Raw genomic sequence first — 14158 nt, 5'->3', positions numbered from 1 at the left:
CTTACAGCTGGGTTTAGGGAGTTCCTAGGGCCCCATGTGTAACTGAGGAATGACACTTTGGCTTGGGGTTTTCATGCTGGCTTCAATAGGATCATCTCTGTGATTTATGTACTGCTAGAGTGCAGGACTACTTAGTGCAACAGCATTTTGCCCTCTGAGAGCTGCTCCTGTTGGAATTCAGGGCAGCACAGAACCACCCAGTTATCAAGTTCCTTTGTAGGACACCTTTAGTGCTTCCCTGGGAGAAAGCAACAGGCCAGTTTTCTTGTCAGGTGCCTCAGGCTAAGAAAGAAGTAATGAATCTCCTATAGGGAAAATAGGAATATTTTAAACAATTTTGGGGTCCAAACTTCAAAGGCTACTCAAGCCTGAAAACTGCTGTTCCTTCAGGCTGCCTGGTTAAGCTCTTCTGCATCTGTTTCCAGTATGAAGCAGAAATAGGTCTTGGGGGGTAGGAAATTTTCTGGACTTTTAATAGAATACCTAGAGACTGGGAAGCACTAGGAACATCCCATTTATTTATTGCTGGGGGAAGAGTGAAGGAGAGTTACAGCAAGAGATGCAATATTGTCTCTGAACTTTGAGGCCTTGGACAAGATTTTGAAGTATGTGATTTTTTCCTCATGATGTATGTGACCTAAGTGAAGTGGGGTTCTTAGGCCTCTAAGGGAGGTGCACAACAACTCTGTAGGCCAGCCTGTGCTCTAAGCACCATTTACAAGCACTAGACCCTCTAGATATGGGTAAGTTTCACCCATTACTAAGTGTGGCTGCAGGAAGCTTACTCAGAGAGACCAGGTTTGCTCTCCCAGGGCTATTAATGGTACAGAATCATTGAAGAGTAGGGAACCTAGGCCCAGTGAGTGAGGAGAGGTCTCTGAGGGTATTTGTTTGGTCAGCAAACTGTAGGCAGGTGCTGGAAAGAACAGTTTTGAGTCTACTCCCAACCAAGCAGGAATAGGTGACTCAGTATGGTTTAACAGATTTTTGAAGTGGGGCTATGCATGGACCAGCTTCTACCATGAAGGGTCAAGCCTTCCCTTGTCAGAAGCATGAGGTGCTTCTAATCTACTTCCTTGGCAATTCCAGCTCAGATTTTAGAGTTAGCTGGCATTAAGATGGGCTTGGTCATTGATTAGCTGGATCTGCAGAGACCAGCTTTGCCAGCCGTGTGGATAGGCATCTCACAGTGTATAACTCTCAGCTACTAATTGCTACAGCTAGACATACCATGAAAAACTACACTACAATTGGACACTCAAGCTAAGGGGTTATTTAATTGTAGATGTTTGCTGGGTCCTAGAGCTGGGATTCAGCATGGGCTGTCTACACTGCCAGTGAAAACCCACAGCTGGCCAATGGCACCCAGCTCAGGTTCACAAGGTGTTCAGCTGCAGTGTAGACACCTTCACAGCTGAGCTGGAGCCTGCTGCTGCTTGTTAGCCCTTCACATTAATACTGAAAAGCACTAGCGGCACCTGTAGCACGGAGCTGCCTTGTTATCCTCCCTTCTATGTCTTTGCAGCACAGGCTTTGGCCAGGGCTAGTCCCCTGAGCTCTGGAGAATATGGAAGTGAGATGGGTGGGTTGAGGCCCTGCAGTCCATTCCTGAAAGTAGCACTCACCTGCCATCCTTTACCAGTTCTGCATCGACTGCCTGCACAGCTGCCTCTTTCTCAGTTCCTTGTGAGCTGGAGAGCTGTATCTTCTTCAAAGCTGCAGCCCTGGTCCTCCTGCAATACTCTTTAAGCTCCAGCTGGAGGAGTAATAGGCCCTGGGGCAGCTTGCACTGGTGCAGAAATAAGCTCCCTTCCTCTAAGGGCAGGATCAATGCTGTTGTGCACCACCCTTGCTGCCTACACAGTGATTTCTCTTGTTTAATATCCCCACAGCTGGGGGCCTGGCCAGCTGCTTTCCAGGGACTTGTCCCTCTCTGTCCCGAGGCAGCCAGCTTCCCCCATCATTCAGCAGGCTCGTTGGAGCATCACCACTGAGCCATGTCAGGAAGTGTATTTCAATAATGGTTATTCAGGGGCCTTCTGCTAGGTGAGACTACAAGCATTAAATGCAACAATGAGCTTATTTACCCACATTCTAGCACTTGAGCTCTTGTCAGTATTCAGAAACTTGGCCAGATTTGGGATTAACATTTTCCAAATCATCCTGTCACCGTAAGACTAGGGTCCAGAAGAATTTGTAAAGGTGCGACACTTAAGTTTATGAAGCAGAGATGCTAAAGGTGGGAAGTATCTTTTAGTTGCATATTCCACTAAGTTTTGTGGGGTCATTTTCTCCCTCTCTTATGGGGGTTTGTACAGGCACTAGCCCTGCACAGGGAATATTTGCATCAGAGGCTCCCCAGAGGTGCTTTGGCAACACTAGAGTAACAAAAATGAAAGGAGAGCAGCGTTACACAGTGAAGACTGGATAGTCTCACCCCTTCTGCTGAGGTTTTCCCCCTATACAAATTCATACCTGCCTTTGACAGGTGTCCCCTCCATTACACAACCATATAGGAAATAGTTACGGCCTCCCTTAGCTTTGATACCAATCCCATGTGTCCAGGGCAATGCAGTTACAGTGCTAGTGGCCAGCCCTCCAGGCAGTCATGCCAGGACCATCTTCACCCAGCTCCACTCACGCGGAGGTGCAGCACCCTCAATAGTGGGAGAACTGCTTGCTGAAACTGTGTACTAGCAGTCAGGGCAATTCACCATTCAGTAAGTTGTTTTCTAGCAGTAGTTGCATGTCATCAGGAGAGGGTATTTACTAGAGGGAACTCTGAACTGGCCCTGCTCTAATTTTAGTCCTACTGTAGCATTTGTTCATTCTACCATCAGCAAATTCTCGTTCAGAGGAGAGGGGAATAGGGAGCTTGATGTTTAGAACTGTCAGGCTAATCTGACCCAGTACACACCTGTCCATGAGGCCTGCCTTCTTCAACCAGGTCTTGGCTTAAGAGCTGACAGGGTACAGTTCACTCCAGTAGCTGTTTTAAGTCCATTTCCACTAAGCAAATAGCCATCAGGGTCTGCTGTGACCACTAAGCCAGGTGTCAGTGTGGTCATGCTTTGCTCCCACTGAAATCAGCAGCAAAGCTTGTTACTCCAATGGGAACATGCTCAGGCCCTGTATAAAGCAAGACACATTTAGGCAATTGAGACACTGGATTAATTCTAGTCCAAGAAAAAACCTGGCCACCCTATATTACCAAGCTTTATTTTATAACAAGTTTAAGTCCTCCCTCTGTCAGTTAAATTTACCATTTTCACTTCATCCTGCCTCAGTGGGGGGCTGGACTAAAAATGACCTTGAGGTCCCTTCCAGCCCTACATTTCAGCTATGCTAAGAGTAGTTCAATACTTTCATACTGTAGCTCGGGCCCAAGTGACAGTTTCTCCATACTGCTCTGATCTTTCCTAAGACCACGCTTGGGGCAGGTAGGATTTTCCCCACCCCAACATTAAGGCTAAAGGCTAGCATTTTGGGGGCAGGGTCTATACACAACCATCGAACACTGGGTGTTAAGGACAGACAGAACCTCAGCACCCCTTCAAAGAGCTGGCATTCAGAGCTTTTAACATATGCAACAAAGTGGTCTGGTTGACAGGGAAGTAACAATACATGGATATTTTTATTTCACATTTTATTAGTAGACAGATGTGCAGAAAAGACAAAATAAACTATTGAAAGGGAAGACAACACAAAATGCATCAGTTAATCCTTTCTGGTAAATTATATTGAAGGGGAAAAAAAATAAAGGAAAACATCCAGGATTTTCAGCTAAGAAAACTACTAAGAAAATCTAGTGCACCCTGCTGGTCTCAGAATGGTTGAAAACTGCACTTGAATTATAAATGTAAACGTCACCATTGGTTGGGATGGGAGGCAAGAAAAGAACACACAGGTCAGGTAAACATTTTTCCTCATAATCTCTTAAATAGTTTCATAGTCATACTTGGGTGGTTTGTATCTTGAGAAGGGAACCAGCAAGTCAACAAGCAATGACACTGCAGGGGACGGAGGGGGAGAGACGTTCATCTGGCTAATGTAGGAGCTCTCGGAACAGGCTTTTTAACCAATAAAATAAAGGGTAACAGAAGAATCATGATAACGCATCTTACAACACCAAGTTTGAGAATACAAGTCACTGAAGAGTATACAGTGAAGACGGTCAAAGTACAAGGAAAAGATCCTGAAAGATGCAGTATCCTCATTTCAAACCAAGTCGTCAGCACACGTGGTGTTGCATTGATTGGGTTGTTTGCTTCCCTATCTTAAATCACACCCATCCCCTTCACCACCATCACCACACCAAAAAGGAGTGAGGTTAGTTTCCCTAGAAAGCACCGACTGCCTCAGAGGGAATAATAATTCTCCTAAGAACTATTCCCATGAATGAGTTCAAGGGAAATGCACTTGGTTCTTGCAATCTAACTGCACTGTGTACATTCCTATGGGTTTTTTTAAGAAGCTAGTACACCACAGGTGTTTGATCTGGAAGTACACATTTCTGGCTGAAAGGGTTTGCCTTCGTGGTAACTGCACTACACGTCTCATGCAGGAGTCCCATTTGCTCACTCCAGAAGTGCTGCAGGGAAAAGGTTCCCCATTCCTGGAGAGGATGGTGGGCAAAGCCTCCTGTGACTCAGCAGAACTCAATGTGACTGCTTAAGGAAAGGTACCGACTAGTGCCCAAGGGAATGCCATGCAGGCAGGCAGACTGAGGTCCTTGTATCCTGCTTAAGGACATGGGTGAAGGGATGCAAGTTTATGTAGGAGGCTGCCTTTAATCAATAAGGCACAACAAGGTGCTTTTTCTGGTCATGCCATGGGGCACAGGGAGGGGGTTTCCCCACCAGCAAGCTGGTGCCAATGTCTCATATACCATGTTCTGGAATGTCTTGATAGGATCACACAGTGGAGCCTTCAGAAAGGAACAGTCACATTTTCCTCTATCAGCAAAAAAGGCTTTAACCAACATTTTAAAAAACGTATCAAGTGAATCCTGCATTTCCAGTTCCTGGCATAATTTTTCTGCTCTTTCCTTGTAGCTGAGGCTGGACTGCTTTCAACTCCAAAGAGCTGGCACCTTACTTCAGTATCTTATTAAAAAAATCAGCTCCCAGCCCAGGAGACACATCTGCTCTTGTGATACCAGGACGTCACAGCCCTTCTGCTCACAGATCCAGCACTCCCATCTTTCACTTTATTAACAAGTTAGAAGGCTTCCCCAGCCAATCAACTTTGAGGAGGCAGGGTTAGTGAAGGGTGGTGACATGCCACTGGAAACCCTGAGGACAAGGGGGCAATCAAAGTGTCATTAAAGGAGCCTGTAAGGGCCTGATGCAGCAGTCCTCACTTCCCCCACATAGGCAAAAACTCCCACTGAAGCCAGAACAGCACCATGAGTCACTCCACACCACTAGAGTAGGTTCTTGAAGCAATTCGAGGCTCAGTATACTTGAAATGCTGTCCTAATCAGTGGGCAAAAAGTAGTCTCAAAAGCCAACTCAGGGTGCCACACTGCAGCCAAATCACAACAGTGCTTTATAATGGATTTGTGATGTCAACCAGATTAAAGCAATCGAATTCTGCTGGGGGAAAAATAAGCTATTTTTCCCTCCTCAAAGAAGTCTGAGGATGATAGGTCGGATCTGCTGCCAAAAGCTCCCCAGCACATGCAAAAGATTCTTGAGTGGCTGAACTGCCTGAATTTTGCACACCACCCAATGAATATGCTGAAAGGTTAGCAGCAGCTATTTCTAATCCTGGTTTGCAGAGCTCCCTTCAGCCATCTGGGTCCATGCACTTTGACACAGCTCTTCAGCCGTGAACAAGTTGGCATCAGTATTTGAGAGCTATGTGACCACAATGAAGCTTGTCACCAGGATCCCCTTTCCCTCTCCAATAATGAGGACACTCTTGGTTTGATGGTCGATTCAGAAAGTCTGCCCACTGATAAGCATGGGGAAGGCCAGACTGGTATTTCTAGTTCTTGTGAGCGCATTGTTGCGCAAGGGAATTTTGGATTCTGCCTCAAGGCCCACAATCTACCGCAACAAGTCTTGGGGGGGCCTATCATTTGCCAACTCAACTAGTCTTACCCATTTAAATAAACAAAAAGGTAGATGCTAAGAGTCAATAGTAGGCATTTGGGGTGCTGAGAAGAGCAACTGGCAGCTACGACTAACACAGACTAAACTCTCCAGAGGCATAGTAGCTTATTGAAAACGGCACATTCTAGACACTGAACACATGCTCTTAGGACTAATACTGGCTGACTAAACCTGCCACCACTTTTAAAGGTGGCCAACTTTGCATTCTGAAGGAGGAGAGGATTTAAGTTGGTATTTTCACGATTCCCTCCCAACAATGGGAGCCAGCAGCAGATCTCAGCAGCATTCTAACAAACGGCATAGTGACTTCTAAGCCCCAACCAGTCTGAAAAATAAATAGCAACCCAGGGCTCAGCTGTACAGATGTGAAGTGTTAAGTGTTTATTTTAGGGGTCATATCATACACTTGGTAAAAAGGCAGCTGATTCTGCCCTCTGGGCCCAAGGCTCCAGGGGCTGTCTACTTGCTAACTAGAACAGGCTGAAACGGAATACTGTACCTTTCAGTAACACATTCCATCAAGCTCACCACACAGTAGCTTACACTCTCCGCCTCAAGCCTCGAAAAAAGGAAAAAACCCACCACCAAGCTACACAAATGTGCACACATTATTATTGTAAATGGAGCAGCTAAACCTTGGCAATTTGCTTTTTTGTGTGGTTTTGTTTTTTCTTCCCAGTAAATGCAGCACTTGTGAACTCCAAGGACCCAACTTCAATGGGTTTGTTCCAGCTTTAAATACATTAAACATCTCAATGCAAGACTGTGTTTAATTAAAGTATTTAAACACAGACCAAACCTGTTTCACTGTGAGAAGCGAGAGGGGGAGTTTTTCCTTTCTTAAAAAAGAAATCATAATGCAGTGATGAAAGGGTTAAGAATGCAAGAATTCAGACATTCTGTGAAGGGTCTCTCTCTCTCTCTCTCTAAGAGGTCCATAAAAAAAGAGCAAACAGATTCGTACAGCAGGAGACAAGAGTTTGTTGTTGATTTCTCCCGTGTATTTTTTGCTGGACTGTTGCTAGGTTACCACTGCTCCCTTTTGGCCTGAGTTGGCAGGGCAGTACAGGGGCATGTAGGGAGCAGGTCACGACTCTTCGTTGCCAGAATCATCATCATCGTAACACTCGGCATCTTCCTCCTCCTCGTCTTCATCATCAATGTCGTCATCATACAAGTCGTCATAAAGCAAATCTGAACTGTTGTCATTGGAAGGCACTTTAGTTTTGATGCAGTACTCTGCCAGTGTAGTGGGGACCTTCACGCCATCCTTTTCTGCCTCAGCCTTGGTAGCCAAAACCTGTTTCCTGCAAGGTAGAGAAGAGAAAGCAGCAATGTGATCACAGGTTCAGCTGTAGCTTTCCCTTCCAAAACATTTGCAGAGCAATCTCCAAGAACCAACATAAACCTCATCCCTGGCCCAGAGACAATGAAGCCATTTCAGCCTGTGCATTCCATAGGAAGCCAGCAGTTGAGTAAAAAATATAGCAAGTGAAGCTAACACACAAGTTTGTTTTCCTCCAGTCACTAGTGTAGGGTTGCTACAAATTGTTACCAGCTCCAGTAAACTCTTCCAAAACTCCAGCAACACAAGATAATGTATTTTAAGGTCCAATATTAGTGACTTGCATAAGCCAGTTACAGGTAGAATGTTTGATTCATTGCATTAATCAATCTTCCTCCTTCCAAAAAGGGGTCCTTAAAAAAAGGGGGGGCACAGACATATCAGGTGGTTTCTTCTGAAGGCCACAGTCTCAAAGTTTCTCCAAAAGCATTTAAGTTCCACTAAAAGTTTTATCCAGCTATACTTAGGATGGCATTTTCAGACATGCTTAGCACTGCTGTGCTCCCACTGAAATAAATGCAAACAGAGCTGAGTCAATGCCAAGTGCTTCTGAAAATTCAGTCTAAATGTTGGCTACCTTGAGCTACAGCTATCCAATCCTTTCTATTAACACTGTCTGGAAGCCATTGTGGTGTGTGTGTAAACAGTTTCCTCTTACAGAAATATGGATAGATTAACCAGCTGATAATTAGGGTTCTGCCTTTAAGAGACAATGCATCACACTCCCAATTACAGTTGGCCATCCGCACATTTCGCTGAGGAAAGGGCTGGTGGTCTCATTTTGACACCATGACATTTTACCCTAACACCTGGTGAGTGTTGGTGCTATGACTGCACATGGACAGAGGATCTTGCTCCAACACTTATACAACTATGAGGCTGATTTAACAATTGGAAGTAGTCAGCTCTAATCCAGAACTATCAACATATTCCTAAAGTGTGCCCTAAATAAAGTGCTAGCTCCATGCAGGTCTAGTCGCTACCACCTAGGGAAGGGAAAATCCTCCAGTAGGCAAAAAGGCTCTTGAAAGCTTACTGACAGAGAGGGCCTTACTGTCTTTACAAGGGTTCTTCAGTAACTAGTGACTTGACAGAACTAGGGACTTCTAAGAATCACTCTTCTAAACTAGAGATAGGCAGGATTTTGAACAGATGCTTCAAGCTGAGGAACACACTGCAGATTTTGTTAAGTAAGGTTACAGTACAGAAATAACATGTAAAATACAAGAGGGTCAGGAGTGCAACCTCAACTGAATTCATTAAGCATGTGTAATTAACCATTCACTAAGCCACAGAGGCAATGCACAAAGGGAAACAGCGATCCAGATGGGGATTTGTTAGTGGCCAAAGGACTCTGTATGAGTATTATGCCAGAACAATCTGACAAACAAAAGCAGTCAAAAGATATGTCGACCTTTTCGTGCCAGCAGTCAGCATCAATAGCACACTAAGGGTGTTCTATTAGGGGCTCCTGCCACTAAGGCACAGAATTGGCTTTAAGATAACTTTAACCTTCTTAGGACTAAAGTAAACAGCTTTCAGAGATAGTCAGGTTAGAAGTGACAACTTATTTATATCTGCAGTGTTGGTACCAGGATATCAGAGACATAAGGTAGGTGAGGTAATATCTTTTATTGGAACAAACTTGGAGAGAGAGAGAGAGGCTTTCAAGCTACACAGAGTTCTACTTCAGGTGTGGGAAAGGTACTCTGTATCACAGCTAAGTACGTACAAGATGGAACAGATCAGTGCAAGAGATATGCTAAACAAACACAAGTTGGTCCAATCAATTAAAAACACAACACAACACATTTATGTGAATCTGATCTAGAATCCTAGAAATGCAGGGCTGGAAGGGACCTGAACAGGTCACCAAATCTCACCTCCTGTGCTGAGGCAGGACCAAGTACACCTAAGCCACCTTGACAGGTGTTTGTCCAACCTATTCTGAAAACCCTCCAATGATGGGAATTCCACAGCCCCCCTTGGAAGCCTGTTCCAGAGTTTAACCACCCTTGTAGTTAGAAAGTTTTCCTCTAATATCTAACCTAAATCTCCCTTGCTGCAGATTAAAGCCCATTACTTCTTGTCCTGCCTTCAGTGAACATGTAGATCACCATCTTCTTTATAACAGCCCTTAACATATTGGAAGACTTATTAGGTCTCCCCCAAGCCCCAGTCTTCTCTTCTCAAGACTCAAGATGCCAAGTTTAACCTTTCCTCACGTCAGGTTTCGAAAACTTATCATTTTTGTTCTCCTCCTCTGGACACTCTCCAATTTGTCCCCATCCTTCCTAAAGTGTGGTGCTCAGAACTGGACACAGCACTCCCACTGAGGCCTCACCAGTGCCAAGCAGGATACTTACGTCCTGTGCCTTACACACAACACTCCTATTAATACAACCCAGAATCACTTGTATTGCGGCTGCATCAAGTTGTTGGTTCATTCAATTTGGGATCCAGATAACTCCCAGATTCTTCAGCGATACTACTACCTAGAGTCTAGACAGTTATTCCCCACTGTGTAGCTGTGCATTTGATTTCTCCTACGTAAGTGCAGTACTTTGCACTTGTCTTTATTGAACTTCATCTTGTTGATTTCAGACAATTCTTGAATGTGCCTAGGTCATTTTGAATTCTAACCTTGTCCTTGTATTTGCAAGCCCTCCCAAATTTTATAAGGACACTCTCCACTCTATTATCCAAGTCATGAATGAAAAATATTGGCTAACACTGGACCCAGGACTGACCCCTGTGGGACAGCACATGTCCCTGTGGGACATGCCCTCCCACTCTGACGGCAAGCCATTGATAACTGTAGTCTTTCAATCACTTGTGGTTTAAATTAAACTTTAAACTGCGTGCACATTTCCTATTTTGCTTAGGAGAATGACTCGTGACTGTCAAAAGATTTACTAAAATCAATACATATCACATCTACAGCTTCCCCCACAGGCACTAGGCCTGTAACCTTGTCAAAGAAGGAAAGTAGACTAGTTTGGCATGACTTGTTCTTGACCAGTCCATGCAGGCTATTCCTTATAATGCTATTATCTGCAAGGTGTTTAGTATCTGATTAGTGAATATTTTGTACTAATATCTTTCCAGGTATCAAAGTTAGGCTGGCTAATCTAATTCCCTGGATCCTCTTCGTTCCTGCATTTTAAAGATCAGTACCATGTTTGCCTTTCTCCAGTCTTCTGAGACCTCACTCATCTTCAAGAACTCATGGAGGATAATTGCTAACAGTTCCAAGATTGCTTCAGCTAGTTCTTCTTCGAGTGATTGCTCACATCCATTCCAGTTAGGTGTGCGCGCCGCGCGTGCACGTTCGTCGGAAACTTTTTACCCTAGCAACTCCAGTGGGCCGGCAGGTCGCCCCCTGGAGTGGCGCCGCCATGGCGCCCAATATATATCCCTGCCGGCCCGCCCGCTCCTCAGTTCCTTCTTACCGCCGTGTCGGTCGTTGGAACTGTGGAGCGCGGCATAGCTGTCCTCCACGTCCCTAGCTCTCCTAGTTATCTATCGTTATCTATCGTTATCTCTAGTTTCATTATAGTTGTTAATTAGTTTGTTAAGTTGATAGTTAAGTTAATTAGTTGTAAAGTACTTCTTCGCCGGGGGCTTAGCCCTTCCCGGCACCCGGCACCGGGCTCATGCCTGGTTCGCTGGGCTTCAAGCAGTGTGCGGCCTGCAAGAAGCCCATGCCTACCAGCGATCCCCACGAAGCGTGCCTGAAGTGCCTCGGGGAATCGCACAGATCCGACAAGTGCCGCATCTGTAAGGCTTTTAAGCCGAGGACAAAGAAGGAGAGGGATCAAAGGCTCCGAACTCTCCTAATGGAGGCGGCACTTGACCCGACGGCTTCGCAGGCCGTGGTATCGGCACCGGCACCGGATCGCTCCGGCACCGAGAAGACTCCTCGGCACCGACCCTCTCCGGCACTGGAGCCAGAGCCAAGGCCGTCGAAGTCTAATACTCCGGCCAGGCAGACCCGGCTAGAGCGCCCGGCCTCGACATCGGCCGCGGCGCCGCCGGCACCGTCAGCACCGTTGACTCCGGGCCCGGCGGGTCCGTTGAGTCCGGTGCCGCCGAGCTCCCCCATGAGATCTGGGGTTGAGATAGTGGTCCCGTCCACACCGGAGACCTTCGCCTCGGCTCGGGACCTTATTGCCCTGACTGAGCCCACTCGGCTGCCACCCCCGGTACCTCCGGTGCGGGTCGTGTCCAGAGGCAAGCCCATGATGTCGGCACCGCCCAGAGACAGTCGTTCCCGATCCAGGTCCCGACGTCTTGGGCGCTCCAGATCCCGACGCCGCTCGCAGTCCCGGCACCGCTCCCCTCAGCGGTACCAGTCGCACTCGCGGCACCGGTCGGCATCGAGAAGGTCGCGGTCAGGCTCCAGTCGACACCGGCACCGCGACTCCAGGAGCAGGTCCCGACGCTACTCGCCGCACCGGTCGACCTCCCGGCACCGAGCTGGTAGCAGGTCCCGGTCCCGGTCTCGCTCGACCTCCCGGCACCGAGCTGGTGGCAGGTCCCGGTCGACCTCCCGGCACCGAGCTGGTAGCAGGTCCCGGCACCGAAGCGGCGCCCGGCACCGATCAGGATCACGGCACCGTGACAGATCCCGGTCCCGATCCCGATCCCGGCACCGATATGACTCCCGGCACCGGTCCCCGGCACCGAGACGATCCTCCGTGCCGGCCCGCGCAGACCCGTACCATCCAGGGTCGGCCCCACCGTGGCCCTCGAGACAGCCGTCCGTATCCTCCCAGACGGACAGCGGCTATGCGCTGGGCACCGACCGGCAGGCGGCGCTGTTTGGTGATCCGCCGCTGCAGGACCAAGGCCCACAACAGTGGGGATTCTGGACACCCTGGGCGTACCATCAGGCCCAGGGCCCCCAGCAGCTCCCTCCTAGGCCGGCGACTGCGGAGCGTAGGGCCCCGGAAGCCTCGTTGTCTCGCCCCCCTCCCTCCCCGGAAGGGGAGGAAGGGTCCAAGCAGCAGGACTCCGCTGTGGCTCCGGAGGCAGAGGCGAGGGCTGAGGAAGACCCTCAGTTAGACACTCTCGTGCCGGGGGTCTCATCATCCTCCTCCCCGGATGAGGCGGTGGCGGGTACTTCCTCCAACAGTCCCCCCCCCCGCTGGATCTCAGGGCGCACCAAGACCTCCTCAGGCGATTGGCTCAAAATCTGAGTCTGCAGGCGGAGGAGGTCTCGGAGATAGAGGATCCAATTGTAACCATCATCTCTTCTGATGCTCCCACCAGGGTCGCCCTGCCCTTTATACGAACCATCCAGGCCAACGCCAACACCATCTGGCAGTCTCCGGCCTCCATCCCTCCGACAGCAAAAGGCGTCGAGAGGAAGTACATGGCCCCTTCTAGGGGATACGAATATCTCCATGTACACCCGACCCCGTGTTCACTGGTGGTTCAATCGGTGAACGATAGGGAGCGTCATGGCCAGGAGGCTCCGGCCCCCAAATCAAGAGAGGCCAGGCGGATGGACCTCCTTGGCCGTAAGGTGTATTCGGCTGGGGCGCTGCAGCTCAGGGTCTCCAACCAGCAGGCCCTGCTGAGCAGATATGCCTTTGATTCCTGGGTGGCAGTGGACAAATTTAAGGAGCTGCTGCCACAGGATGCTCGCCAAGAGTTTACGGCCATCTTGGACGAAGGCAAAAAGGTCGCATGCACGGCCTTGCAAGCCTCCTTGGATGCTGCGGACTCGGCTGCCCGTACCCTTGCGTCAGGTGTTACGATGCGTCGCATCTCCTGGCTGCAGGTTTCCGGCCTTCCGCCGGAGCTCCAGCATACTATACAGGACCTTCCTTTCGAAGGCCAGGGCCTATTTTCTGACAAAACAGACCCCAGACTCAAGAGTCTGAAAGATAACCGAGTCGTTATGCGGTCCCTCGGGATGCACACTCCCGTGACGCAGCGTAGACCCTTCCGGCCGCAACAACAACAACAACAACAACGCAGGCCGTTTTCCCAGTTCCGCCAGCGGCAGGACCTTTACAGGCGCCGCGGCAGGAACGGGAGGCGCAGGCAGTCGGGGAACCAAGGGGGGCAGAACCAAGGCTCCTCAAAACCCCCGCCTGGTCCTAAGCCTTCATTTTGAAGGTGCGCTCGAGGGCGCAGTAACAGTTTCCCCTATGGATCCTTCCCCCCCGTTTTCCAACCGCCTTTCGTTTTTCCTCCCGGCGTGGTCCCAAATAACATCGGACCGCTGGGTCTTAAGCGTGGTGCAGACGGGATACCGCCTGCAGTTTGTTTCGTTTCCTCCTTCCCGCCCTCCTTCCTCGTCCCTCTTCAGGGACCCCTCTCACGAGCAATTCCTTCGGCAGGAGGTGCAGACGCTCCTCAGCAAAGGAGCTATAGAGGCGGTTCCGGAAAACGAGAAAGGCAAGGGGTTTTATTCCCGCTACTTTCTGATCCCCAAGGCCAAGGGGGGCCTCAGGCCTATCCTCGACCTGCGAGAGCTCAACAAATACCTCGTGAAGTTGAAGTTCCGCATGGTATCCCTGGGGACCATTATTCCATCCCTGGATCCGGGAGACTGGTACGCCGCCCTCAACATGCAGGACGCGTATTTCCACATTGCCATTTGGCCGCGCCACAGACGCTTTCTCCGCTTCGTTGTGGGGGCTCTTCATTATCAATTTGCAGTCCTCCCGTTCGGCCTGTC

General features: G+C 48.8%; 1 protein-coding gene across 1 annotated transcript in view; it reads right to left on the bottom strand.

Annotated features, from left to right (window-relative positions):
- Nucleotides 1-3615: 3615 nt before the first annotated feature.
- UBE2R2 (ubiquitin conjugating enzyme E2 R2) overlaps nt 3616-14158 on the bottom strand; it is a 109721-nt gene continuing 99178 nt past the window's right edge. The window contains exon 5 of the mRNA XM_030565761.1: nt 3616-7426. Coding sequence (XP_030421621.1) covers nt 7207-7426 — 220 coding nt within the window. The 3' untranslated portion in view covers nt 3616-7206. The remainder of the gene's footprint in view (nt 7427-14158) is intronic.

Source organism: Gopherus evgoodei, chromosome 6 (assembly GCF_007399415.2).
Source record: "Gopherus evgoodei ecotype Sinaloan lineage chromosome 6, rGopEvg1_v1.p, whole genome shotgun sequence".
Classification (NCBI taxonomy): Eukaryota; Metazoa; Chordata; order Testudines; family Testudinidae; genus Gopherus; species Gopherus evgoodei.
Note: the sequence above shows the minus strand (reverse complement) of the source record. Positions and strands in the feature narration are given on the sequence as shown.